Source organism: Aspergillus brasiliensis (assembly GCF_001889945.1).
Source record: "Aspergillus brasiliensis CBS 101740 unplaced genomic scaffold ASPBRscaffold_10, whole genome shotgun sequence".
NCBI classification, from domain to species: domain Eukaryota; kingdom Fungi; phylum Ascomycota; class Eurotiomycetes; order Eurotiales; family Aspergillaceae; genus Aspergillus; species Aspergillus brasiliensis.
Genome location: NW_027137451.1, coordinates 132 through 25,287, shown reverse-complemented (window position 1 = coordinate 25,287; position 25,156 = coordinate 132). Strand labels below are relative to the sequence as shown.

Sequence of the window (25,156 nt, the reverse complement as noted above, 5' to 3'; positions counted from 1 at the left end):
TGGCAGAATCCAAACCAAGCCAAAAGTGCTCCTCCCATCAAGAATCACCCAGCACTATAGACTTCCACTGGCGCCTCCAGATAACATCCATTGCGCTCGCTACTCAAGTCTACTTTATCCTCTCACATTTGATTCTATTCACAGTATGCGGCCGCAGTTATCTCGTGCGGCCGCCCGGCTCGTCCGGGTTCCCAAGGTCAACTACCCCAGGACTTTCGCGACGACAATCCCTCGCTCCGCTGAGGTTGAACTCACAATTGGTAGGCTACAGGCTTCTCACTCAACTTTTGTAACTTTGCTGACCTCTTTCGTATCTAGATGGGAAGAAAGTTTCAGTCGAAGGTGATTCCGCGTCTCAATTCATGGCTTCCTACCATCTTGCTTACATGGCTTAAAGCTGGCTCCGCTCTCATTCAGGCTTGCGAGAAGGCAGGCGCCACGGTTCCCAGGTACATCGACCCATACATATAACTCTTGTAAAACATAGCTAACGACAATTGGCAGATACTGTTATCATGAGTATGGTCTAGACTGCCCGATGCCATTGTTTTGAATACTAATCGGATCACAGGAAGCTCTTGATTGCAGGAAATTGTATGTCTATCGTTCTCATAGGGGTTATTGAGGAGCCTACTAATCATTTTTATTAGGCCGTATGTGTCTAGTCGAGGTCGAACGGGCGCCCAAACCTGTGGCATCATGTGCTTGGCCTGTGCAGCCGGGTATGAATGTTAAGACGAATTCACCACTTGTACACAAAGCTAGGGAGGGTGTCATGGAATTCCTTCTGGCCAATCACCCTCTTGATTGTCCGGTCTGTGATCAGGGAGGCGAGTGTGACCTGCAAGACCAGTCAATGAGGTACGGCGCCGACCGTGGACGTTTCCATGAAGTTGGCGGCAAGCGCGCAGTTGAGGACAAGAATATTGGACCCCTTGTCAAGACGTCTATGAACAGATGCATCCACTGCACTCGATGTGTTCGATTCATGAACGATGTTGCTGGTGCTCCTGAATTGGGAACCAGTGGCAGAGGAAACGACATGCAGATCGGTACTTATTTGGAGAAGAACCTTGATTCGGAGCTCTCCGGCAATGTCATTGATCTTTGCCCTGTTGGTGCTCTCACTTCGAAGCCTTATGCTTTCCGTGCTCGTCCTTGGGAGTTGAAACACACGGAATCCATTGACGTGCATGACGCTTTGGGCTCGAACATCCGGATTGATAGCCGAGGCATGGAAGTTATGCGTGTAATCCCAAGACTCAACGACGACATCAACGAGGAATGGATCAATGATAAATCTCGGTTCGCGTGTGACGGTCTGAAGACTCAGCGACTTACGACACCTTTGATTCGCCGAGAGGGCAAGTTCGTTCCGGCTACTTGGGAGCAGGCCCTGACCGAGATATCCTCCGCCCAGCAAAACCTGCAGCTGAAAGAGAATGAATTCAAGGCTATTGCGGGACACCTTGCAGATGCCGAGTCGCTTGTTGCCATGAAAGACCTGGCTAACAAGCTTGGATCCGATAACCTCGCTTTGGATCAGCCGGGTGGCAGCTTGCCTATTGCCCACGGTGTTGACGTTCGCTCGAACTACCTATTTAACTCCAAGGTCTACGGGATCGAAGAGGCTGATGCTATTCTCCTTGTCGCTACCAACCCTCGCCATGAGGCCTCTGTCCTCAACGCACGCATTCGTAAGCAATACCTGCGCTCGGATCTGGAGATTGGTCTTGTTGGGGAATCATTCGACAGCACTTTCGACTTCGAACATCTTGGGTCCGACGTCAACGCTCTTAAGGCTGCTCTTTCTGGACAGTTTGGAGAGAAGCTTGCTTCTGCTAAACGCCCAATGATCATTGTCGGTAGTGCTGCGGCTGAACATCAAGACGCGAAAGCGATTTTTGAAACGGTCGGCAGCTTTGTTGAGAAGCATGGCAACAACTTCAACACCCCGGAATGGCAAGGTTACAACGTTCTCCAGCGCGCAGCATCTCGTGCTGCGGCCTATGAGATTGGCTTTACCACACCGTCTCCCGAAGTCTCCCAGACCAAGCCTAAGATGGTCTGGCTGCTGGGTGCTGATGAGGTCACTACGACTGAAATCCCAAGCGATGCGTTCGTTGTCTACCAAGGACACCATGGTGACCGAGGCGCTCAGCTTGCTGATGTTGTCCTGCCTGGTGCAGCCTACACTGAGAAGTCAGGCACCTACATCAACACAGAGGGCCGTGTTCAAGTTACTCGGGCAGCAACTTCGTTGCCTGGTGCAGCACGTGATGACTGGAAAATTATCCGTGCCACCAGCGAGTTTCTCAACGTTCCTCTGCCGTACGATGACATTGAAGCTCTCCGTGATCGCATGGAAGAGATTAGCCCTGTGATGCGTCGATATGACGTCGTTGAGTCCACTTCCCTGGGCTCCCTTAGCAAGGTTCAGTTGGTTGATCAGAACAAGGGCACACAGCCAACTGGAGCGCCTTTCAAGCGTGTCATTGAAGACTTCTACTTCACTGACTCCATCTCTCGAAGGTATGTAGAAGCAATACCCATACTTCTCTATAAGGAGGCATCTCTAACTATATAATAGCTCACCTACGATGGCCCGCTGCTCAGCAGCCAAGGCTACGGGTAATCCCGAAACCAACTTCATGGCTGCTGGAGAGATGTCGCCCCAGGCTCTGTATGGCTAAGATTAACATTTGTAGTTCTGATCTCCCGGTTTATCCTTATTATAGGTCTAGGCGTTGTCGTTGTAACACCTAAACATCATTTTCTTTTGTTCATTTCTCCTAGTAATGCGTACTGCTGTTGGTTTCATTATTCCTGGCAGTTAATCTCTTGAGATGGGTCAGGTTGCGTCACTAGTGATGAATTTGTATATAAGTTCAAAATAAGCTTAGGAGGCTTGACGAGGTCGTATACTTCTAGAGATAGCCTATTCAAAGGAGGTATTGTTTAGATCAAGTCACAGATATCATAGATTGTAGACCAGTAAATAATTGGGTACATATTCATTGGTGCACAAGAATAACTCCCTCTGCCTATACAATTATAGCTCATCATCGTCTGTCTCCCCAGCGCTTTCTTCGGCATTGTCTTGCTTATGCTGTAGGTCTCGTACGGTGTCTCTCCTTGATACCGACCCTCTGGTGAACGGGAGCTCCCTGCGGGGTGGAGGTGACTGTCTTTGCATCTTAGGTGGATGGTGAGGTTCTCCTTCCTTATTTCTCTGTTCTCTTTCTTCCTGATCGACGTCGGACGCTGTGGATGGATCTTCATCAGTGGTGTCATTCAGATCTGCATCCTCCATTGGCTGCGGGGTGGAATTTGGTTCGTCATCCGTATCTGTCATTCTTCCTGGGCTAGATTGATGCTTGGTCTGATCCAACCTCTCCAAGCCATTGTTGCTTTCAGCATCGTCATCGCTCGTTTCCACGATGGGACGTTTCGCATGCTTCAGGCTCCTGACCCGAGCCCCAACTTCTGATGAAGCAGCCCGATCTTTACTAGCTATATGTTAATTACTCCAGTATCAGCTACTGCCATTTAAAGCCAGGAGTATAACCTTACCATCGTCCATATCAATATTCGCCGATGCCAACAAACGTTGCTGATTACGAATTTTGAGCTTCTTTTGATTTAGAATTTGCGTAAAATTCGTCATAATCTGTTCTTCATGGTGGCTTTTGGCATTGGTGAAATCTTCGATTTGTTTATTGAGCTGCTCGATGGTACTCTCGGCTTCTCGATTGTGCTGTTGCAATCTTGATAAACGCTGCTCAAGCATATCAGCTCTGGCAACGGCAACAGCGGACCAGTCAAAGAGATGGATAGCTTGTTCGTCATCTTGTTTGAGAGCTATAGAACCGAGTCTTTGCTGTTAATCATCAGCAACACATCATTACACTTGCTGGCGTTGGGGATTACAGTTATAGTTTGGATCCTCCGGCGAATGGTGAGGACCAGCTGATTGCCCTGCCTACCCAGTTGCTTGATGCTAGCTGATAATTCAACACCAGATAGCAGCTCTGGTTCATCTGCATTGGTCTCTAGCTGACCCAAGGCACGCAGCAAAACAAGAGCCCAGTCGTCATCAGTTCCCTGGTAACTCTTAGAACGATGACTCTGCGCACGAGCCTGTCGCACTACTGTGACTTACTTAGTATATCACAACCTTTAAAGAAGGGACAGACAAAGGGAACAGTATCATGCACGCTTCATACCGATCCCATTATACGGATATTCTCCTTCTGTTGCAGTGAGATTCAAGTCTAGCGCAGCCGAACTGGTACGCGCGACATGGAGCAGCACATAATTGTCGGGCTCATCGGATCTGGGGACACGTAGAATCCGAGGCAGTGACCCATGTTCAGACCTAGGAGACATATTGCAGTGGGTTTAGATAAGCACGGGTCGTGATGCAGTGTAAATATATTATCTCTTAGTTTTTATAATGAGGAAATCGTGATCTGTCTAGGCTGCCTAGCAAAGGGTGGGTTGTTGCCTGGAGACGTTGTAACTAGAGGCTTTAGGCACGAAATCCGATTTATGAAGAGCAAGCTTTCGGACTCGTAATGTGTAACTTCAACAACGCTGGCAAGATTACTAGTCAATATTGCGACGGCAAACGACTTTGATCCTGAGCTAGACTTGGTACCTGCAGTGGTGTAAAGCAGCACCAAGTCGACTCGGTGAATCTGTGGTACTGGGCCTCTGTTCAGTTGCTGCGATCGGCCGACTGTGTGGATCACCATTGAGAGTATCCCAGCAACAAATAATCAACTAGTAGTCCAACTATAACCCATGCAGAGCTAATAAAGGGACTAGCGAATGTTGGGTGGGTAGCAACTTGTTACTATCTAAGAAGCAATATCCAATAGAAAGGGAAGAGACCGATCAAACTAACTCCATCTTTGGTCCAAGGCAAGAGTACTGTTCTCGACGACATTGCCGTCAGTCTCAGCCAAGCCCCTCCGCCCTTTTCCTTGCCGTACTTTCTTTCCCCATGGCATCAGCTTATCATTTTTGTCATACAGACGAGGCTTGGTAGCTGGCTGCGTGATTGTTCGTGAAGGACCGCCATCTGGTGCCATTGCGCTCTTGTTTCGGCCTTAGATTCATCCCATGCTTTTCCCTTGTCCATATCTCGCAGATTGCGTTCCTCACCTTCGTTCCCTCCCCCTTCTAACTTCCGCTCATCACGCGCCGATGCTCTAGCGAGTCCGTGAGCACGGTTCCTGGCCTCACGCTGATCAACCTGTCTATATTCTGCTGGCTTTGAGAGTTACATGCGACTCTACCTGCTTGGCTTCAACATAGGGCGACCTCCCGCCCATATAGATAGCGACTCCACAGTCGAGTTTCCCCTTTTTGGAACACCATCAGGCTTCGTTCTCACGCCCTTTAACGCTATCGCTGTTGTTTGATTGCCAATACACGATCATATGTCGTCTATCCGATTCGAGTAATTGACTCATAATCAATCTGACCTGTCTCATCAAGCACGGAATGACTTTGCTTTCCCTTGGCAGCCGAATCTCAGCGCTCGTGTGCTTTCAATCTGCTACCTAGAGTCCCGAAGATCCTCGATCTCCTACATGAGCATATGACAATATAGTGCGAGAATATGGCCCCATTCACTCTAGAGGTACGCCACAGTGAGGAAGAAACAATCGAGTGCTGGGACGATGACGATGATCTACAATGCTACGAGGATATCCAACTACGGGCCGCATCAACAGCTACATCTGTAACGACCTCGTCAGTGCGTCGGTCGGGGCATCGAGATTCGATCTCGTCGCGTCGCTCAGGACGTTCCGACATTGATTCCAACGCAGGAGGGGATGAGGATTGGCAAGTTCAGCTGTTGGACAATGACGAAATCATCACCGAAGAAGCTATTGCTTCTGCCAAAAACGTTGGGATACCTTTGCCTACGAACGTCCCTCGGTCGGCGCTCATTGGAGGCACCATTAAACGTCTCGGACACAAAAAGCAGCGGAAGGATATTGTCGACGACTGGTCGGACGATGTTGAATTTCCAGGTCCCGACGGTGCCCTTGAGTTAAAGCGTTCGCTTAATACTTGTTTCCCTGAATCTCTTCGACAAATTAATTCCGCTGCCGCAAGCCCGACCAAAACCTCCGCCCCGTCTTTCTGGGATAGCGAGGTCTCAACACGCCTTCAGTCAGCTCTTGCTATCACTTCTAGCTCACCACAAGATAGCGGACTCCTCGATACTCAAGACGTTCCTACGATCAAAATTGCTAGGCCTCGGTCACCAGACAGAGCAACGCTTATCGATGGTCCGACCCCTGAGAGAGGCCGGGATTCCGCTGACAATTTCGAAGATGATTTCGAGTTGCCGGCGGATGACATTCTGCTCCGACTCTCACCTAGAAAGACAATAGTGGAAACCGCAGGTCCTGCTCCCGACGATATCGATGTGGATTGGTCAGAAGGCAGTATTGGAGTACGGTTTGGGGGCACTGCAAGAGATCATCCATCAAATCCAAGCTCTTCGGTTTCCGTTGTCAGCCCAAGTTCATCGAGTTGTCTCACTGTTGAGAGCGAAGATGAGGGCCTTGATGGCCTCATAATCCCAGAAGGCCCGCTTGACTTTGAAGCGTCCTTGAGGAAGCGGAAAGAATCGCCCAGTGACGACATACGGTTAGAACGGCCTTCAATCAACCAAGCAGCACTCGTTACTGATGACTTTTTTTCCGGCCTTGAAATCAACAATGGTGAAGTATTTGATTCTCGCAGGCTGTCGATAAACCCCAATGTCAAGTGTAAAACGGAAGTTCCCAAAAGTCCAGCGCGGCACTCAACAACCACGATCACATTTACGAACACGGCAGTTTCCCCAAAGACTCGAATTCCACGCCTTTCAGGACACGAGCGTCCTCATTCGACACACCTTGAGACGGTGTCGGAAAGCGGTGCTCCTTTGTCAAGGTTTCGGTCATCGCAGCGCCGGGCTGGGGGTCATTCGTCACAGTCTTCCGTCTCAAGCCTTCCTGGGTATACTGCCACGTCTCAGATACCTTTAACCCCTAATCGACGGCTCATGGGAACCGGTGTATCGAGTGATATCATTGCTAGTGAACGTGCAATTTCGGGAAGGCAACTGCTAAGGACCAAGCGCTCAATGCCAACGTTACGAAATATGCATCAGGCTATTTCAAACATTCAAAGTCTGCCTATCCTTCAAGATGGTTCGGACGTGTCTAGATACCACACCACCCGACCGAAGACTCCTGTTGACCGGATAGGAAGTGATGCAAAGTCTTTCGCCCGTAAACCTCAGGCGCCATTCCTTCCTGCCGGAGCCTCGGATAAGCAGTCGCATCATGCCAGCGTCAAAAATCATCGATACAATCGTCGGTCCAGTTCAGATAGTCCCAATGATGCCTCGAATCCCCAAGGACACGGAACTCGACTGCCGCGATCTACTCGCCAGGATACAGTAGGTAAGAGTATCAACGAGTCAAGTCCAGAGACACTAGTCGCTGCAAGCAAAAGAACTCTTACGCGGCCTACTCGACGGCGTAATTTTGGTGATGGTTCTGAATTGGCACTGTTTGACGACCTGCCCACATCTTCCTCCGCAGAGAAGAGATTCGTGAAACATCCTTCAGGGCGAGGTGTTCCGAGAACACTTAGGGGGAAACTAAGCCACAGCCAGTCTAATCCAGCAAAGGCAGATGCCGCCCGCGAACAAGCCACACCTAACGCTACGATCAGGCTAAACAGTGTCACGCCGAGATTCGCACGGGACACGAACGCTTCGAGGAACGCACGAGAGCAGCGCATTGCATCGTTAACGAATACGCCAAAGAACCGCGACAATCACCCGCTTGCTCCCCTTGGGATGAATTGGAAGCCTACAAATGTCTCGCGAGTACCTTCTACCTCTGCAACAATCCGGAGCAGGAAAGGCAAAGCCACGCCAGTGCCTGTCTCCAAACCACAACTAATCAAACCCATGGGTACGGGCGTGCAAGAGCCCAAATGTAAGTTTAGCTCCATTACGTGATATGAAAAATGCTGACATCTCTAGCTCTCAACGGCATGCGGTATAATCCTAATTCTTTCTGCTGGGAAGGGAATGAAAATCTGGTGCAAGACTTTGACACCATGTCCCCTAAGTCACCAAAGCCAACCCCTGCTCTTATCACGAACATAGGTGCGATGAAGAATGTGCAAGTCGTCGGTGGAATGGTGTTTGATCCACAACGTATGTGCTGGCTCAAGTTGGCGCCACTACAACCGGGGAAGGATGGGCTGGTCGCTATTCAAGACGAAGATGATGTCTTTGCGGGTCTAGACGACCTGAAAGAGCCATCAAGTACTGCGGGTGGACGAATGTCGGGCGTCTATGATGAGTTCGGTCTTGCGGCCAGCAGTGATGACCGCAGCTACGAAGATTCATCGGACGAATGGCCTATAACGGAAGAGTTTGACGTGGGCCCGGAATTTATCAGGCGCCAGCGTGCAGAAGAAGAGAAGTGGAGGCGCAAGGTCGATAGATGGACCACTCATGATCGAGGGAGGTTCGGGGACGGCTGGAGATGGGCTATTCGGGATCTGGTGAGATTCAATAGCACGCTCAGCACACAGAATCTTGACCGCACATGATTTGGTCGCGAGTGGCGCACAGGAACAGGGGGGCGAAGGTAACAAAGAAGTGGTGAAGGGCCGCTGCTGTTGCATCGATGCAGCTTCTATTGGTCTCTGCACTTCAACCTTGGCACTTCTGTGCCAGCTTTCGATGGCAAATGGTGGCAAAAAGGGAAGAACTCATGATTATTCTACGAGACTATGACTTAAAGAGGTGCGGTTTGCTTTGGCTTTTATGAACCTATTGGTGTATGTAACTTACTACCACAACATTGATGGACAGATGAATTTCTCGGATATGTATAATAACTGATCAATGTTGATGTGAAACCTACTGTAAATGTTAGGGAGAACCCGCAAATGTAGCCTTGATTCGAAGAGCATTAAGCTATTGGCGAGGGTGCTTGGACCCAGGATGTTGTATCACATATCAAGTCAAAGCTGTCAACCACCGTAGCGCCTCGCCCCTCTATAAAATGTGGATTGTTGCGAGGTTCATTGTGTCATACACATGCTAAGCCCACCTAGAATAATATCTGCGGATTGACCATGGGCTAATGTGGTCAGCATGGCTAATAATATTTACTTTACGATACCTACCTACATGGGCCGGGTATTTTCCAAAATACGAGATCCTGCTTGGCATGTTAGGGCTGGACAATAAGGCAGACAGAGATGGTCTCAAATATCAGAGATGCTTGGAGTGATTCATTCCACATAGTTACGAGATCTAACTCCCCTATACTAACATATATATCCATGTTATAGATTGGGAAAAGAGCATCATCCCAAAACCTTCATGGCTGCGTACACCTAACAGGAATTCGCGGTACAGCCGTAGAATCCAGGCTTGACTGAGACATACCAGTTGCAATCACAGCTACTTGGCAGACTTTCTTTCGCGTCAGGGCCCTACTCACGTATCTTATTAGATCATAAGCTTCTGTTTCTTATGGGCCCTGACAGTTCTAATCATGATGCAAAGGTTTTTCGAGCCCAACCCCCGCATCCCTAGGAGTCACGGATTGTTCGTATGTAGTAGCACATGCCCTGAGCCAGCAACAAAATAGTCTGCAAAGGTCCGAGAGTCGGTATGTCAGGATCCGTTTGAAACAGCTACTGATTCATTGGTGGGCTCGGCTAATACGTCTCAGCATTATTGGCCCTTTGCGGGCTAAACCTCTGTGCAATTAGAGGATATACTCTCTGCCTCTGGGTTCCGTGTCATGTACATAAGCACCGTTCAGTATCTTCAAGACGGTTTAGGCAACCCGGATAAATGGGAACGTTCAGGTCGCTAATGATATTGTCTATTGCGCAGATCTAATGGGGGCATTTATGTTCGATATTATCCACAGTCTAAGATCCGCCACCGTCCAGCCTGCACAAGATGGTGCCCTTCGACTATATCCCTCCATTGGGAGGGCGAACATGCCAGATTCCGACTCTCATTATTGCGTCGTCCAATTTTCAATTTTAGAAACGAACGGGTCATGGAATATCTCACGTAGGTAGATTCCATCCCTTCCTCTTCCACCGCGCAGCTACTTAGTTCCTTTCCAGGACACTGAGGCAACCTGCAGGTGTTCTGGACCTTGTATACCAACGCACTATACATGTCACAAGACATATTACTCAATGAATAGGAGGCTATTCTTGGCTGCCAACCCAGATACTTTGAGTCAGCAGAAAATACCCGAGCTGCCAGCAGAGGGCAGAAGGGAGGAAAGCCGATGTTCGTTGTTGTTGGAGTGTAGATACGAGGCGGAGGAAACAGGAAGAAGCTGCGGGCTTAGGTTATGAAGCTCCACTATCGAAAAGAATCAGCTATTAAGATGTATGCGCACAGAAAAGGTCCGGTAAACCTACAGCCATGGCCGTGATGATAGCTACTAGCGATAATCTCTCTTGCCGGTTGGTTCGTATGGGATAGGGATGATGTATGGATGCTATGGATCAATGAATCTCATGCCAATCACAACACATTTTGGAACGATTTTGATGAGGTACTATTGTCCATTCAGGAAGTAATAAATCACAGGTCAGAAGCGAAAATGAAATGTGCATGACAACAGCATCTAATGCTATGCATAGAATATATTTCCAAGCTCAAGTATCACATACCGGCCTGACTAACATGCAATCCCATGTAGTTATTGTGCCCGTGCCCAACACCATATGTAGCATACGAATACCCTTGGATCCCCAGAAGGCCAGGATCACCCAGTAGTAGTAAGCGTACAGGTATCCCAGCCTAGCAGCAGTCAGCTACCTAACTTCTTACTGTATATACATGGGGCTAAGGCAGTTGTAAGTTCAGTGGCGGCGCCTACAGGCTGTATGTAAGCTTCATGGGTACAGGCTCCAGGGCACATCCCTGCTTGTTTGAGCCATCCGTAAGACCCAAGAGGAACCGAATGTAAGTAGGGATTCGGTCAAAGGCTAGCCAAGGACAAGGAATAGTGATTTGGAGCGAACCTGCTCCTCGCACAATGATCATTGATGCTGGACATGGGCAGTGAAGAGGGAATTCCCCATTGCAAATGTAAAGTATACAATTAGGGGAATCATCAGAAAGCAGGAAGAAACATGAAGATTATAATGTGCCCTAATCTATGTGGTTTCTGCAATTCTCAACCCAAGGAGCAGACTCTCATATACAATGTCGACACCCGCAAGGGTTACGCAGTGTACCAAATGTCAAACTGGATGAACACAGTATTGCATGCAGGCAACTCCGGGTACTTGCATGGGGGTGGGTAGTAGGGGCGACAGATACATAATACGAGCTACCTGGTATAGTGAAGCATTCATTCCACCCAATCTTACCACAGGAGGTACTACCCCTGTGATGAACACATACCTACTCCTAGTTCGGTCCCAGCTCGCCTGGATGACCCCGAGTCAAGCCAGACTGATGATAGAAGAGGCGCTCTGGTAATTACTTTCTATCTGTGCTTAGAGAAAACCGTATCTCTGCCAAGTAGCGTTCTCCGTTTCCCTCCTCTTATCTCTCTAGAGGTTTGATTTACCGCAAACCTGAATAGGGTTAATGAGCGAGATTTACGATCCTGCTCATGTGACTGACTACCAGAACATGTTTGATTGACACCATCCATCTATTGCTTCTAATTGGACTTCTCTCTTTAAGGGGCATGTTGATCACAGTACCTACACAACTCCAGGTGTAGACAGCGCCAATACCTGTCTATCTACCAGCCTCTAACGGTCCCTCCTTAATTCCCCACCCCTTCCTTGACTATTTTTTATTTTCTTTTCTTTTTGCTCTCACTCTTTCCTTATGTCCTCCCTGCTCAGGATTGTTGTTGTTAGGCGATCTACACAAGCCTAAAAATATCTGTCCACAACAACCCAGAGGTAGTTAGGTATATGTCTCAGGTAGGACCTAGTCGTGGTCACCGGTTATACACCCAATGCCCATCGCTGAACCGAAGTTTGAAGGACAATCGTGGCCTTTGCAACCCCAGATACTCCTCTGGGGCTTGTAGATTAGTTTGTTGTCTTCCCCAGCACCACTTTCCTTTCTTCCCTGTCATTGTTAATGGTCGGTTTCTCGCAATCAATTCTTTAGAACAAACTAGGTACGAATTATGTAGAGAAATGCTATTCCCTCGTTTAGTTCAGAGTTCCTACATGCCCTGTTGGTCCTAAGCGCCCAAAAGCTGGTGATCGCACACTGGGCGTATTGCGTTGGGAAAAGGAAATTGGTGTGAAGCAGAGTCAGTTGCCAGCTCATACATACATTAACACATCTACAAGTGGATAGGTACGTACCCAGGTATCTATGTACCTTCGTATCCGGATGTTACTCAACAAGAGAAAGGAAAGGAGATTTGTCAACGTGAAGAAACAGCAGGATGGTTTCAAGAGTGCCAGCTGTCGCCCAATCGAGTACCGACGACGTTGGCGGCGACTGCGCTGACGATGTTACTTATGACGTTGTCAACCTCAGTCTTCACAACAATTCAGAAGTATCTGAAGGGCAGCCAATGAGACTAGGCAAGTGGTCTATGGACTGCCTCTGTGATGGGCCAGCACAGCCACTGCAATCTTCTCTGCTTGATCGTGGTCTTTACCATTATCTTCTTGCCGTGCCTGCCTTGGACATCAGTGATGGTTTCACTAACATGATATTACATGATATTCAGGCATTGCTTCAGTTATATTTGCACACGAAACCAGGACTCACTTATCGAGAAATAATTCAGTTTCTTGCTTCCACCAACTGGACGCAGCATCAGCTCTTGATTTTTCCGTCCTACATGTGGGACTCGCGTACTGCAAGAGCTGCATTAATCATCCCTATTGGCCGGCCGTGATATGGTTGGTAACTGTAAAGCACCTGCTCCATCATACGGCAGCTCATAATGCCATGACCTTGTATGGGAGAAATACTAACTGAGGACACAGTGTCTTTCACTTCGAGTAAGATCCCTGGGGTACGGACAAGATATCCCTGTTCAAGTCGTGAGTTCTACTTAGGGTTGATCATATGCTGACATCAAACTGACGCCTTGTCTGACGCAGAAACGAGCCTGTCTACTCCGCTAGACGGCATACTCAAGAGAGGGAAATGCTCTTTTGTTGCTTGTTGCTTGTAGCTTCCAATTTGAATCTGGCTATTTCCCCTCCCCCCTTTAAGTCATTATCTCTTGGTCTATCTAATTCCATCTCGATGATTATCATTATTCTTCTGGCCAGGTCTCTCGATTACCTAGACATCAACGAATAGTCTTACTGCTTCTCCTATCTCACCTCCTTCATGCCTTAAATATAATCAATTGTTAATTATTGAGTATTTCAACTTTGCTTTTTCCCTTTTTCTTTTTCTTTTCTTTTTTCTTTTTTCTTTTTCTTTTTTTTTTTTTTTTTTTTTTTTTTTTTTTTTTTTTTTTTTTTTTTTTTTTTTTTTTTTTTTTTTTTCTCTTTTCCTTTGTCATTTTCCTCAAAATTTCCTATTCCTCGAAAACCACTCTCTCCACATTTCTTTTTTTTTTTTTTCCTCTTCTTTCATACCCCTCACCTTCGCGTTATGATGCCTGATCCCTGTCGGTTCCACCGCTGCTAACCACAGCTGTCCATTCTCATTTCCTCTTCCTTTCTCTTTTGATGACTCTCCTGCTATCATATCTTGCAGTGGGGCTGTTTTCTCGTGCTTGAATCCAAAATACTCCATTACCATTTCTTCCATGCTCCCTTACATATATAATTCATCTTGCAGCTCGCTTCGTCTATCCTGGTCACCCTCTGTGGGTATGCATGATACTCATGCTTGGAGAAAGAAGCAATTTGCAAAGTTCAAGGATTATTTGGTGTTTCTTAATTGCTGCAGGATCGCAGAATGGTTGACCTTGCATCCCTGTCAAATACTATGCCTTGGTCTTGTGCATATCGTACCAGCGCATCCTATACTGACCGTACTGAGGCTTCCTGGAGGATCTGGTCCAAGCTCTGTCCGCTGCACCTTTTTAACTACCACTTTGTACCCACTTTGGCTTGACATCGTTGGCCCTACTTTTCTACTATCGTCAAGTCACAGTAGTCTGCCAGGCTATCGAACTTCTTAGCATCTTCCCTTTCTGTCTTGACTAGTCTTTCCCGTTCCCTTAGCCCTAATCCGGGGCAACAATCTTCTTCCATCCGGTCTCTTACTTTGAGCTCGGTAAAGTTGCAAGGGTAGTGAACGCAGAAAAAGCACTTAGTCCACTAGGAGCTCAGTTATACGGTCTTTCTCCGAGTGTAACTGCAATCCAAGTTCTCCCCGTCTATAGAGATTAAAAGTATCTCTGACACTGCGGCAGACATACTCAACATGAGTGGTTACCCAAGGCGCAATCACGATGGCTCTGACAGCTACATTGTGAGCCACCAACTTGCCCTACCTGTTCCGTACGGTCACGGGGACAGTCATGACTTCGGGGTAAATGATTCAGGATCATATCCTTTCCAGCAGCAATCATTCAGTGCCTATGCATCACATTTTGGTTCACCATATAGCCATTCTGGCATCACGTCCAGCACTCACCATCTGTCACCACACCATTCACCGGGACATTCGGTCCCATCAACACCTGATCATGTACCTCTTCAGCATCATATCCAGTATATGCATCAGTCACGTTACCTTCAGTCACCGGGGTTACTCCCACTTCGTGATGCATTCAGCGAGGCAGAAATTGAAAGCCAGGATTCGCAGAATGAGAATTCAATGCTATCTGAACCAGTCATCCCTCCACTGGACGGCTTTCCCAATGTACGGGAATTTGATCAGTTAATGAAGAGGTAGGATAAACCCGTTCACATTGAACTTACAATGTCTCCATGCTCATTGGTCTGACAGCTACGTCGACGACCTTTCCGTCAAGAAACAGGATAAGGCTTTGATCCACGCCAAAAGAGCACGCAATATCAGAACGGTGCTGATGGATCCCAAAGACACGGCTGTAGAGTCAGCCCAGTTCCGGTAATTTGCCCCATTGCAAGCCATATATGATCACTTTCCTTGGGACTAAATTTGCGCCAATCTAGCTTCTGGGTAAAGAAGATGTTCAAGCTCCAAACAGTCGGTACCGGCACATCAGATGTTCGTCTACAATCCAAACCCATAAAACCCTTGGGGTGCTAACCTTAGGTGTTTATTTTTCAAGTGCATGAAAATGATCTGCCATGAGGGCAAACCAGTGGCTATTCGGGAGAAACTCTTCAAGATACTCACTAGGGCACATCAACAATGCCAACATGGAGGGAGAGACAAGACCTCAGCCCGAGTTAGACAGATTTATTCATGGTAAGTGCAAATTCCCAACTCAGTTTCCAATTCTGGTATTTGGAAAGTCAGAAGATTTTAATTCCTACTCTATCTGGCCTTGCCTAATTTTTTTCTTTTTTTTTTTTCTTATCACCGTTCGGCCTCATCAAGTCTCTCTCCACTCTCCAAAAGTCACAAGTTAACCGTCAGTGAAGGGTTCCGAAGGAACTTATTTCACGCTTTGTTAAGATATGTCCAACCTGCCAAGTGCGTCGAGGAGGTCCGCGCTTGACGCCTCCGAGTTCCAGGAGAAGCTCCCCTCGCCTAGATGTGCTTTCCCGTTCACCAAAGCTACCATCACCGCCTATGTCAAGACGTGATTCAGCTCTCAATGGACAGCTTGCTCTGGAAAGACCGCAGTCGGACTACTTCACCCAACTTAGCAGCCATGGCACTTGGTTAGACAGTCAACGGTCTCTACAGGAGAGGCAAGCCATCAGCGCAGGCCATGCACGCTCCTTCAATGGGGGAACGATGGGCCATCTGCCAAGTACACTCTCAGGCACCCTGGAGTCGTTTCATGGAGATATGCCGGTATCATCATCCCAAGTTAGCTACAATGCGGGCTACCCTTCCACGCATGGGCCGTCCAGCCATAGGGATTTCTAAAAAAAGCGGGGATTCATATTTCCCTGTTGTTTGACCCATGCGAGCTACAACTTGATTCGGGATGGTGGTATAGTGTGTCCTGACTTTCTCATGATCGCCATATGCACAACTATTCATACACTACTATCCCTTAATTTTCCAACAAACTGTCCTAATTGAACCAAGAACGTATACTGGAGGTCTCTCCAATGCGGGGGTTCGACATTGCTACATTTGCCCGAAATGAATGTCAGCGTGGGTTTTGTGAGAGAATGAGAAATGCATCATATTGGGCTAGACCGTATTCGAGACTATAGTTATCAAAATGCTAAACGGCTTGTCCCCTTCGCAGTGATCGAACAAGACAATAACACGTACCGACCCAGTTCAGTTTGCTGGATGTTAGCTACTTCGACCAAGGTACCAGCTGCTGAACAACAGTGAACATTTAGTCCTAACTGGAGACATAATCTTCTCCCCGCAGAACTGAACAGTCGGCTATCCTCCTCGAAACTCGCAACATCGTTTGACGAAGACAGGCACCATATACGCCGAATTGTTTAAACAGGCAATGAAAACTTCTTCCCTTTCATAACCCTATATGATGGTTAGCGCTCCTGACTGATAGAGGGCTCTTGTCGACACTCACTTTGTATAGTAGATATAAAAGAAATCAGAATATAATAGTGTCTGGATGATACCGGCCACGACAGGGATAGGCTGAAAGTGATTTTCTGCAAAATAGCGATAAATCCAATTGGGGATGTAAAGGGCGCGATATAATCCCAAAGCGAAAAGGTAATGTGTCGTTATGGTGTCTGCCTCCCCAGTGCGCTGAAGCATGAAGAGCTGAGGCAAGATAGCAACGGACTCGAGCCATATAGAGAACGTCCAGAGAATCTAAAAACATCAGATGAGATGTGACAAGGTCCTTCCAGGGTATTTACCTCTGAGACGCTATAATCGTGCGGGAAAAGGACAGCTAGTAAAGCACTGAACCCGAGAAGATACTGTACTTTGAAAGTATCAGTGTTGGGATCATGTGTTGGCTTGTAGTCGTTGAGCATAAGGTAAATGATATAAGCCGAAGAGCCGATGAACAAGATTTTGAAAGTCGTATTGTAAAAGGAGTCCGTGAAGGCCCAGAACAAGTCTGAAAGCAGAAGCCAGTCAGAGAGGCACACCTATATAGCCGAGTGTTGAGCCTGCGAAGCTTACCAAGATAGCGCGTCACAAAAACCATCAAATATAGCGCCTGGGACTTGAATGAAAGTCCCGAACAACTCTAGATCCAGTTAGACAGAACTTCAAGAGCCCAGTATGATGACAGCATACACTTGAAGATTTCATCTTATGCAATAGTATGAATATGGACGCAAGATGGGAAAAGTCGGCTTGTTCGTAAAATTAGCATAGTGTGTCAAATCAACTGAGAGCGAACAGACAAGACTCACCTAACAACCTGAAGATGTTCATTATGGCAGAATGAGTGAAAACACCTCAAGATCTCGGGCACGTAACTCAGGGTTTCAAAGGGTTGTTGAGTCCAATAAAGGGTTTTTAATAAAAATCAGCCATGGGAATGCTTATGACGAAGCTAGCTCTCCAGTGGTCAATTGCAATTGTTCTGCTAGCGGTACTGAAATATGCCTAGATGTTGACACGAAGCCTCAAGTGTATGCGCCACAAGGAGCGCCCCACATCATGTGTGATGCCGTAATACAAATGAAGCCACCAACAGGGACAGCGGGCAGGGTCCACGGTACCTGGCTACTTGCAGCAGCAGCTAACTACTTTGAACCTTGATCTGTCTTAGGTTACCGAACGCCTACTCCATGTGAATGGATTCTAACTAGATCAGGTAAAGACTGAGCACTAAGTATGAACCCACCCCTCAGACCATAACTAAAGGGAAAGAAACAAATAAAAGGGAAGACAACCATCACACTTATGGTTGTAGTACTCTGTTAACCCGCATACAACGAGAGGATCTATTCAGGAACTGTTCACTGGTGCGGGTTTGTGGACCGTACTCCATATTATCACAAAGACAAATTTGCAACTTCTCGCACAAGATAAGATCTCAAATACATTGTAGGATGCTGTGGATCACGAGGTGTGTGAAAATTGATAAGATTGATATAGATTCTCTATTTGTTCCACTACTAGTTGAGACCGCAATAACTGGCATTTCATAACAATCTGCCTTAACCCGATCTCAGAACATCGCACCAACATGGACGCCTTCACCATCAGCTATACGTTGCAAATGTCCTTCAGCCAGTTCACTCTTCAGAGCACAGATAGAACTTTCCCTGTCAAGCCTATCCCAATCTCGAATCCCAATCCGCCTCAGCTTCTGACTGTCCGCAATCTGTTCGAAAAGTCTGTCTTTATCTGTTTCTAACTGAGACAGTCGTTTTTCTATGGCAATATCAAGCGAGGATGCAATGACTTTGCCTTCGGGTATGATCTGGCGAAGGCCCGCAAGGTGACTAGGGTGTCTCGAAATACGAGAGGGATAGGAAGACGCGGTGACGCTACCTTGTCTGCTGGGATGGGGGCGGGGCAAGTCGACGCCAGGACCTGTTGACATAAGACTACTGCGCGGACCAGTCGGTGGGGAACCGTGGAGTCCGGTAGACGCAGGCCCACGGCGGACTGGGGACGCTGTCCAGGACGACTCTTTGAAACTTGGACCGCCGCGTGGACGTGTTGGAGCAGACAGTAACGAAATATTCGATCCACGATTCTGCAACATTACTTTGGACCCATGCGATGGGCCAGACGGTGGTATTTGGCCCTGTAACATGTGGCCGTATGCTTTTGGTTGTACTGGAACGTTGCGAGGTTGGTCTGTATCTGGTTGACCAGCAATTAATCCAGATACTCGCTGCTGTGACCCGACGCTTCCAAAGACTTGCCCAGTGCCTGTAGGCCTTTCTGGCGCTGGCGATCTATGCCCCGGTTCCTCGGGTGCGGGCTTGCGACTGAGCGAGTGGGCTCGCTCTTCTCGAGAGGATGACTGATTTGAAGTCCTCGAGAGACATCGAGGAGGGTTTTGATGAATTGGCGACCGGCTTGGAGCGTTGGATGGGATTAAATTAAGTCTTTCCGTGAAAGGAGACGAACGCCTTGAATTTGGAAGAGAGCCAGATGCGGAGGTACGCATGGGTGATGCATTCTTAGGAGATGCCGATCGCCGCTTCTTGTTTAAGGGAATCTCTAAGTGACGTTCTCTGCGTCCTCCATGGAAAGGACTCCTGGATCTATGGGTAAGTGGTGCACGGCTGCCACTATCCCGCAATGAAATGTCAGGCTTCGTATATAGATCGCCAGAAGGTTGATTCCGCTCTCGCCTGGAAAACCTGTAGTCATGGCTGCGAGGCGAAAGATCTCGGGGGCGTTTTTGGTTATTCCGACCCCACGAGATATCACGCTGGCGGCTCTCGCCATAGGGAGACCTTGGCCGCCACGAAGCCTGGTGAGGCGACCGATTCCTTACCTCGCCGCGTCTAGGTGAGAACCGCCTTGGTGATGGACACGGCTTTGTATAGGTACTCATTCCGACTTCCCCCCTGTAGAACGATGGACTGCGTGAGACGCGACGTCTTGGGGCCGGTGGTGAGCGACTACGCACACGGCCATACGTCCGACCATGTGATGGAACCCATGTATCCGCGACAAGACGAGGAGAACGCACTCGTGGGGGGGATCTGCTGCGTCGTAAATAAGTGCGAGGACCACCAGGACGGTAACTCTCTCCGCCACGGAGATCATCAAATCTATTCGCTTTTAGCCACTACCAGGCGAGGTGACAGCTTGAACTAACCTTCTACTGCGATCCCAGTCCATCTCCTTTTGTACGGATGAAGTTAAGATGCAGCGTGCTCGGTAGTCTTCTCTTGGTCCAGGCTGTAAGTTTCGTCTATGGTGTTCCAACCCGGGAGAATGGCATATGCTGAACGAAGTAGTTCGGATCCCGTACGGTGGTGAACGGGTATCCACTGTCACGTGCTTACCCAGCAATCTCTCCACTGATCGCGGATGGAGATGCTACGTTGCGCATAGTACTACTTTATGTATCGTCTAGCGTACTGAGTCTATGGGGGAGGAAGATCATGGTACTTGAAACTGCACAGGGGGTCACCAAACAATACCGCTTGCCCTTACTAAGCCTATACAGTTTTAACGAGGTCACCTTCAGAGTTTGCAAAGCAACTCACTCACTCCAGTCTCATAACCGCTACTTACCTATCAAGCCAACGTCCCACCGAAATGTCAGTGTAAGAGTCTTTCGATTTCGCTGGTGAACATTGCAGTTCTCGACAATGATTCAAGAGTCAGGTGGTCAGGGCAAGCTCCGGACACTAGAGCTAGTTCATGAATTCATAATGAGGCAGCATAATAACAAAATCAATATGTAACTCAAATCTCTTGATTAGTTGATGGACTAAGTCACATATGCCCGTTGAGCAGACTATCTTTGAGCTAGATGTGCTTTCTTAGCTTCCATGATCTTGTTGATTAGAGGTTCATTTAACAAGGCCTGTTCGGCAGCCTCGTTTCCTGCAATTGCTTTATTAGAACCTTGGCCAGAGCCAAGGTGCTCGCGAGTCCAACCCCAGCCAGTGAGGTATACCCCGATAAAATACGTTTGCAATCCCCTGCCGCGCTGAGCAGGAGGGCGTTCGTCGATGTAATCAAGTTTGATCCCCTTGCCCATGATCTTCTTTGCAAGTTCTTCTTTGGCATGCAAAGCGGACTTTGGCTTTCCGAGCTTTTCAAGCTTCGGGGACCACAGTTGTCTTAGCCATTCCTCGGCCACACGATAACCATTGCCTGCATCTGACAGGACAACGGCAGCTACATAAGCCTCGAATATGTCTGCCTTGGTTTTTAGCCACCTTTTGGGTTGCTTTCGATAATCCGGAGGTACGGAAGCCCTGCTGTCGAGTCCGTACATGGACGCATAACCAGATAAAGTCTCATTCTTTACAAGTATTTCGCGTATTTGAGATATTCGACCGGAAGGAATATCCCGGAATCTGTCCCAGATGAGCTTCGTAGAGATAAGTTCTATATATGCATCTCCGAGCACCTCGAGCCGATCATAAGTAGGTCCGGTGTTGTTGCTCACACCTGGGTGAGTAAAAACTGCCCTCTCAAGCATGTCATCCAATATTGGAGGTAAGGTGGGCAAGTGACATTCCACATTTGCTTCAGATGTCTCTAGCGGCAGTGCAACGTCCTTAGAACATTTGGTAGTAGACGTTATGGCGCCTGTTGCGCGTTCTAAGGCAGCGTCGAGCTCGGTAGCTGCCGTCAAGATATCCGCGTCAGGCTGGGATCCGTGGGTTTGAGAGGTGTCATGGCTGTGTATAATGCCGTGAAGCAATGTCCTGAGTAGCACGACATTGTTCTCTTTGTTTTGCCGGCTGTCTGTGGAGGAAGTTGAATCTTTCGGTCGCTGCAAATCATCGTCGTACTTCCATATTGTCAGTGTACGCTGAGACAAACGAGCATATGTGCCTACCTTTACTTTCTTTCTTTCGCTATCCGGAGGTAGCGAGAATACTGATTTTCGTTTCGAGCACATAATGGTCACAGTGTAGATAATTTTAGATCTTGACTCAGATGTCAAGTACGAAAGTCGCAATGTCACGTGATTTTATGTGCTAGTCGTACCTGAACAGAAACTCCGCCATCGCTACCCTAACATTATCCACCCGAACAAGCCGTGTCGACAATGGCGGCGCCGTACAGCAGACTGCTTGATCTTGCCAAGGTATTTAACAGAGCGGCTTAGCTGTGATAAGCTTCCTTTTAGCTATCTTCTCCTGCTGCCCAGGCTAGGCTAATCCGTATCACTCCGGCCAGGTCCAATGTCGAATCTTCTCACTGAATTTTAATCCCGAGAGGCTGCGCTTGGGAAACAAGATTTTACGACAGCGCCTGCGTGGCCCGGCACTTGCAGCATGGTACCCGAGAAAGACGGTTTCGTTCCGCGATTTGCAGGACACGTATAGCCGCTCGGGCCTAACGATGTTCGATGAGGCTGAGGATGATCGCGAGGAAGCAATTCAAATGTACGTTCCTTGAGCGAGTAATTCCTAACATAAGCTTATTTCTTGAGATAGTGCGAAGTTACGAGGGAAGGGCCGACCCAAAAAGAAAAGAACGGCTGCTGGTAAGGCTCAACAGCTAAAAGAGGTTTTCGCACGATTTTCTAACTTAAGATCATAGAATCGCGGTCGGCGAAAAAGAAGAAATAGATTTCTGGTGGCAATTAATGTTGATTTCACATTGTTATTACAAGGGGTTATTCAGTATGCTGTGCGTTATGGCCTATATCCAGGCCGTTGGATCATCGCTCCCTTCAGACCTATGGGGTTTCACGTATTTATTATTACTGTTCTTGTTTATTACATTCGGAGTCTGTACGATATAAGCTTTAGGTAGCTCGAACGTGACAATTTCAAAGTATTGCGCCTTAGCTAAAAGCGCTTATTGTCAAAAAGGTCAGCGGTGGGTACATACTTCACGCTATCATATCGCAAGGAAACAGTAATTCCATGACAACTTATGGCACTTGAGATTGTCCGGAGGTGAGGTGAAAGGACCAATCAATCAATCGAACCGTCGGCAGTGAAATCACATGACTGGGCTGGAGGGCCGCTAATTGGGACTCTTATCATAACGGCCTACCTAGTGCAGAGATACACTAGGAGGCTTCCAATCTAATAACATCTACGACAGAACGCGAGAAACTGCGCGAGCCTAGTTGCTCTGTCTACTAAGACCATAAAATAATATTGGGCACAGTTTATTTTACAAAGCATTCTGTCTACCTAAACTTGACGCATTACAAGCAGATCGCAAGGAAAATGGGCAAGAATCAGCTAAGGAGAGCTAGGAAAAAGGCCCTAAAATCCCAGGTATGATCTGTGCAAATCCTGATCTAGGCAATGACTCACTCCTCGTGTCTATATAAAGGCGACCGAGACGAAGTCGAACACGCAGGTTGACGAAACTACATTGCCAAGTATCCCCAAAGCTGCTAGTACAGAGCTACAACTCACGGTGTCCCCGGACCCTACCGATCCATTATGGCAGATGTACAAGGATGTTGCTGAAAAATTCGACGAAGCTGAAGATGAGAAATCAGCATTGAAAGAACCGCCGAAACCAGAAATCTACTTTGACGATGATAACGAAATACCAGATGAGGAAGAAAAAGAATCTTCTTTATCGAAAAGGAAGCGAAAAGAATTAAACAAGCTTTCTGTCGCCGAGCTGAAAGCAATGGTTCGAAGGCCTGAAATAGTTGAGTGGACGGATACATCAGCCCCTGATCCTCGATTGCTTGTTCATTTAAAAGCACAACGCAACGTTGTCCCTGTGCCTTCGCATTGGTCGCTGAAGCGGGAATATCTGTCTTCTAAAAGAGGCATAGAGAAACCGCCATTCGCTCTTCCCAAGTTCATTCAGGAAACTGGGATCTCGGAGATGCGCGATGCTGCCTTGGAAAAGCAGGAACAGGCAACATTGAAACAGAAACAGAGGGAGCGAGTTCAGCCAAAAATGGGGAGATTGGACATCGATTATCAAAAGCTATATGAGGCATTTTTCCGATTTCAGACTAAGCCAGAGCTTACGCGGTACGGCGAAGTCTATTACGAAGGAAAAGAATACGAGACCAATCTTAGACACCTCCGGCCAGGGGAGTTGAGTGCTGAGCTAAAAGAAGCGCTTAATATGCCACCTGGCGCCCCTCCTCCTTGGTTAATCAATCAACAACGATATGGACCACCCCCTTCTTACCCGGCTCTGAAGATTCCAGGTCTTAACGCCCCCCCGCCTCCTGGCGCTATGTGGGGGTATCATCCTGGAGGTTATGGAAAGCCGCCAGTTGATGAGCATAACAGACCTTTGTATGGTGGCGATATATTCGGTGTGCTACAACCCCAACAATCCGTGCAACAGGGCGAGCCCATTGAAAAGGACCTCTGGGGAGAATTGCAAGAACCTGATATGTCAGAAGAGGAAAGCGAAGAAGAGGAAGAAGCAGACAGTGCAGATAATGATGATGGTGATGATGATATTGTTGAGGCAGGAGTGCAGACTCCAAGTGGAATAGAGACCCCCAGTGGCTTGGCTTCTGCTGTTCCATCTGAGGTGACGGGTCCCGAGAATATCGCTGGTGAGTTCGATGTACGGAAGCACTATAGGGGGACTCAGACCGAGGAATTTGTGGGGCAAAGAAGCGCTTTCCAAGTCATTCCAGAGAGACAGACGCAAGTGCAAGGATTTTTCGGTGCTGATAGGGCGTATGACCTGAGTGCATCCTCAAACACTCTGCCTGTGCTCGGCTCCGATGACAGTGGCAAGAAGCGCAAAAGGCCTGGAGATGTTGACGTGTCTGTTGATCCGGATGCTCTGCATGCAAATGATGGCATTGATCGAGAAGATATAAAAAGGCTATACGAATCCCAGAAACAACGAAGCAACCCAAACTGGGATTTCCAGGAGGATCTCAGCGACATGATTGCGCATGAGAGCCGCAAGAGGCTCAAATAGGCAGATGAATAAATAGCAATAATTCTTCCTGCTGGTGAGATTATTTGGTATTTGGGCTCTTACTAGTTCTTCGTGCATTAATACTGCTGTAATTATGGTATGACTCTTGTCTCATGTCTCAAAGGAGCGGTTACCATGACTTCAGTCTCGGTGATCGATAAATGGTCTGGTTATATAGGTTATAGGCATGTATGCTGGCCCTAGCGGCAGGATAGCAGAGAGTCTTGCCTTTATTATATTAATCAAGTGTACTTCTCAAGCTGTATTGAGGTGTGTCTAAATATAAAATTCGAGTATATAGTAATATTATTATTAGTATGTCTAGGAAAAAAAAAATTGATTTCAACTGTTTTTGAGTATTATTATAAATACATAGACAGACCTACACAGAGCAAATATTTTTTATATAATTTCATAGTAATATTTTTAGAATTACTAGTATTATATTATTTATTATATTATAAAAATATTTCTATTTATTTAATTTTATATTATCATTTATTTTTTTATACAGTTAGACAAGATCTTATTTGT

At 47.5% G+C, this 25,156-nt stretch overlaps 12 protein-coding genes across 12 annotated transcripts; 7 read left to right on the top strand and 5 right to left on the bottom strand.

The window, feature by feature from the left end:
- Positions 1-145: 145 nt before the first annotated feature.
- Positions 146-2,693, top strand: ASPBRDRAFT_131030 (putative NADH-ubiquinone oxidoreductase, subunit G; the record flags this gene model as incomplete). The annotated part of the gene is made up of 7 exons (XM_067618289.1): positions 146-260; positions 319-342; positions 398-449; positions 505-519; positions 572-594; positions 651-2,532; positions 2,591-2,693. 7 exons carry the CDS (start codon positions 146-148, stop codon positions 2,691-2,693), a joined length of 2,214 nt encoding a protein of 737 aa, XP_067476526.1.
- A 255-nt stretch (positions 2,694-2,948) lies between these two features.
- ASPBRDRAFT_45576 (uncharacterized protein) lies at positions 2,949-4,592 on the bottom strand. Its single transcript, XM_067625443.1, has 4 exons — positions 4,227-4,592; positions 3,931-4,151; positions 3,574-3,880; positions 2,949-3,513 (listed from the first exon to the last, which is right to left on the bottom strand). Exons 1-4 carry the CDS (start codon positions 4,387-4,389, stop codon positions 3,053-3,055), a joined length of 1,152 nt encoding a protein of 383 aa, XP_067476525.1. The 5' UTR covers positions 4,390-4,592; the 3' UTR covers positions 2,949-3,052.
- A 1,037-nt stretch (positions 4,593-5,629) lies between these two features.
- ASPBRDRAFT_56972 (putative cytokinesis regulator (Byr4)) lies at positions 5,630-8,643 on the top strand (the record flags this gene model as incomplete). The annotated part of the gene is made up of 2 exons (XM_067627661.1): positions 5,630-8,018; positions 8,066-8,643. The coding sequence occupies 2 exons, from the start codon at positions 5,630-5,632 to the stop codon at positions 8,641-8,643; spliced, it is 2,967 nt and encodes a 988-aa protein (XP_067476524.1).
- Positions 8,644-10,414: 1,771 nt separating this feature from the next.
- On the bottom strand, positions 10,415-11,237 carry ASPBRDRAFT_270652 (uncharacterized protein). The gene is made up of 3 exons (XM_067622327.1): positions 10,959-11,237; positions 10,750-10,879; positions 10,415-10,634 (listed from the first exon to the last, which is right to left on the bottom strand). The coding sequence occupies exons 1-3, from the start codon at positions 11,123-11,125 to the stop codon at positions 10,575-10,577; spliced, it is 357 nt and encodes a 118-aa protein (XP_067476523.1). The 5' UTR covers positions 11,126-11,237; the 3' UTR covers positions 10,415-10,574.
- Positions 11,238-14,336: 3,099 nt separating this feature from the next.
- On the top strand, positions 14,337-16,192 carry ASPBRDRAFT_270685 (integrase zinc binding domain-containing protein). The gene is made up of 5 exons (XM_067622328.1): positions 14,337-14,928; positions 14,987-15,109; positions 15,175-15,229; positions 15,294-15,433; positions 15,610-16,192. Exons 1-5 carry the CDS (start codon positions 14,459-14,461, stop codon positions 16,061-16,063), a joined length of 1,242 nt encoding a protein of 413 aa, XP_067476522.1. The 5' UTR covers positions 14,337-14,458; the 3' UTR covers positions 16,064-16,192.
- Positions 16,193-16,420: 228 nt separating this feature from the next.
- On the bottom strand, positions 16,421-17,737 carry ASPBRDRAFT_45564 (uncharacterized protein). The gene is made up of 6 exons (XM_067625442.1): positions 17,497-17,737; positions 17,378-17,436; positions 17,261-17,327; positions 16,990-17,195; positions 16,692-16,942; positions 16,421-16,639 (listed from the first exon to the last, which is right to left on the bottom strand). The coding sequence occupies exons 1-6, from the start codon at positions 17,516-17,518 to the stop codon at positions 16,603-16,605; spliced, it is 642 nt and encodes a 213-aa protein (XP_067476521.1). The 5' UTR covers positions 17,519-17,737; the 3' UTR covers positions 16,421-16,602.
- Positions 17,528-17,848, top strand: ASPBRDRAFT_32136 (uncharacterized protein; the record flags this gene model as incomplete). Its single annotated transcript, XM_067622984.1, has 1 exon — positions 17,528-17,848. The coding sequence occupies one exon, from the start codon at positions 17,528-17,530 to the stop codon at positions 17,846-17,848; it is 321 nt and encodes a 106-aa protein (XP_067476520.1).
- A 300-nt stretch (positions 17,849-18,148) lies between these two features.
- On the bottom strand, positions 18,149-19,990 carry ASPBRDRAFT_45563 (uncharacterized protein). Its single transcript, XM_067625441.1, has 2 exons — positions 19,875-19,990; positions 18,149-19,827 (listed from the first exon to the last, which is right to left on the bottom strand). Exons 1-2 carry the CDS (start codon positions 19,895-19,897, stop codon positions 18,261-18,263), a joined length of 1,590 nt encoding a protein of 529 aa, XP_067476519.1. The 5' UTR covers positions 19,898-19,990; the 3' UTR covers positions 18,149-18,260.
- Positions 19,760-20,439, top strand: ASPBRDRAFT_270590 (uncharacterized protein). Its single transcript, XM_067622325.1, has 2 exons — positions 19,760-19,959; positions 20,017-20,439. Exons 1-2 carry the CDS (start codon positions 19,912-19,914, stop codon positions 20,353-20,355), a joined length of 387 nt encoding a protein of 128 aa, XP_067476518.1. The 5' UTR covers positions 19,760-19,911; the 3' UTR covers positions 20,356-20,439.
- An 83-nt stretch (positions 20,440-20,522) lies between these two features.
- On the bottom strand, positions 20,523-21,641 carry ASPBRDRAFT_197957 (ribonuclease III; the record flags this gene model as incomplete). Its single annotated transcript, XM_067621155.1, has 2 exons — positions 20,523-21,530; positions 21,579-21,641. The coding sequence occupies 2 exons, from the start codon at positions 21,639-21,641 to the stop codon at positions 20,523-20,525; spliced, it is 1,071 nt and encodes a 356-aa protein (XP_067476517.1).
- Positions 21,642-21,772: 131 nt separating this feature from the next.
- On the top strand, positions 21,773-22,619 carry ASPBRDRAFT_45561 (mitochondrial 37S ribosomal protein mS33). The gene is made up of 4 exons (XM_067625440.1): positions 21,773-21,830; positions 21,923-22,131; positions 22,183-22,232; positions 22,289-22,619. Exons 1-4 carry the CDS (start codon positions 21,792-21,794, stop codon positions 22,315-22,317), a joined length of 327 nt encoding a protein of 108 aa, XP_067476516.1. The 5' UTR covers positions 21,773-21,791; the 3' UTR covers positions 22,318-22,619.
- A 153-nt stretch (positions 22,620-22,772) lies between these two features.
- ASPBRDRAFT_156958 (U2 snRNP complex subunit CUS1) lies at positions 22,773-24,947 on the top strand. The gene is made up of 2 exons (XM_067619415.1): positions 22,773-22,980; positions 23,039-24,947. The coding sequence occupies exons 1-2, from the start codon at positions 22,930-22,932 to the stop codon at positions 24,620-24,622; spliced, it is 1,635 nt and encodes a 544-aa protein (XP_067476515.1). The 5' UTR covers positions 22,773-22,929; the 3' UTR covers positions 24,623-24,947.
- Positions 24,948-25,156: the final 209 nt, after the last annotated feature.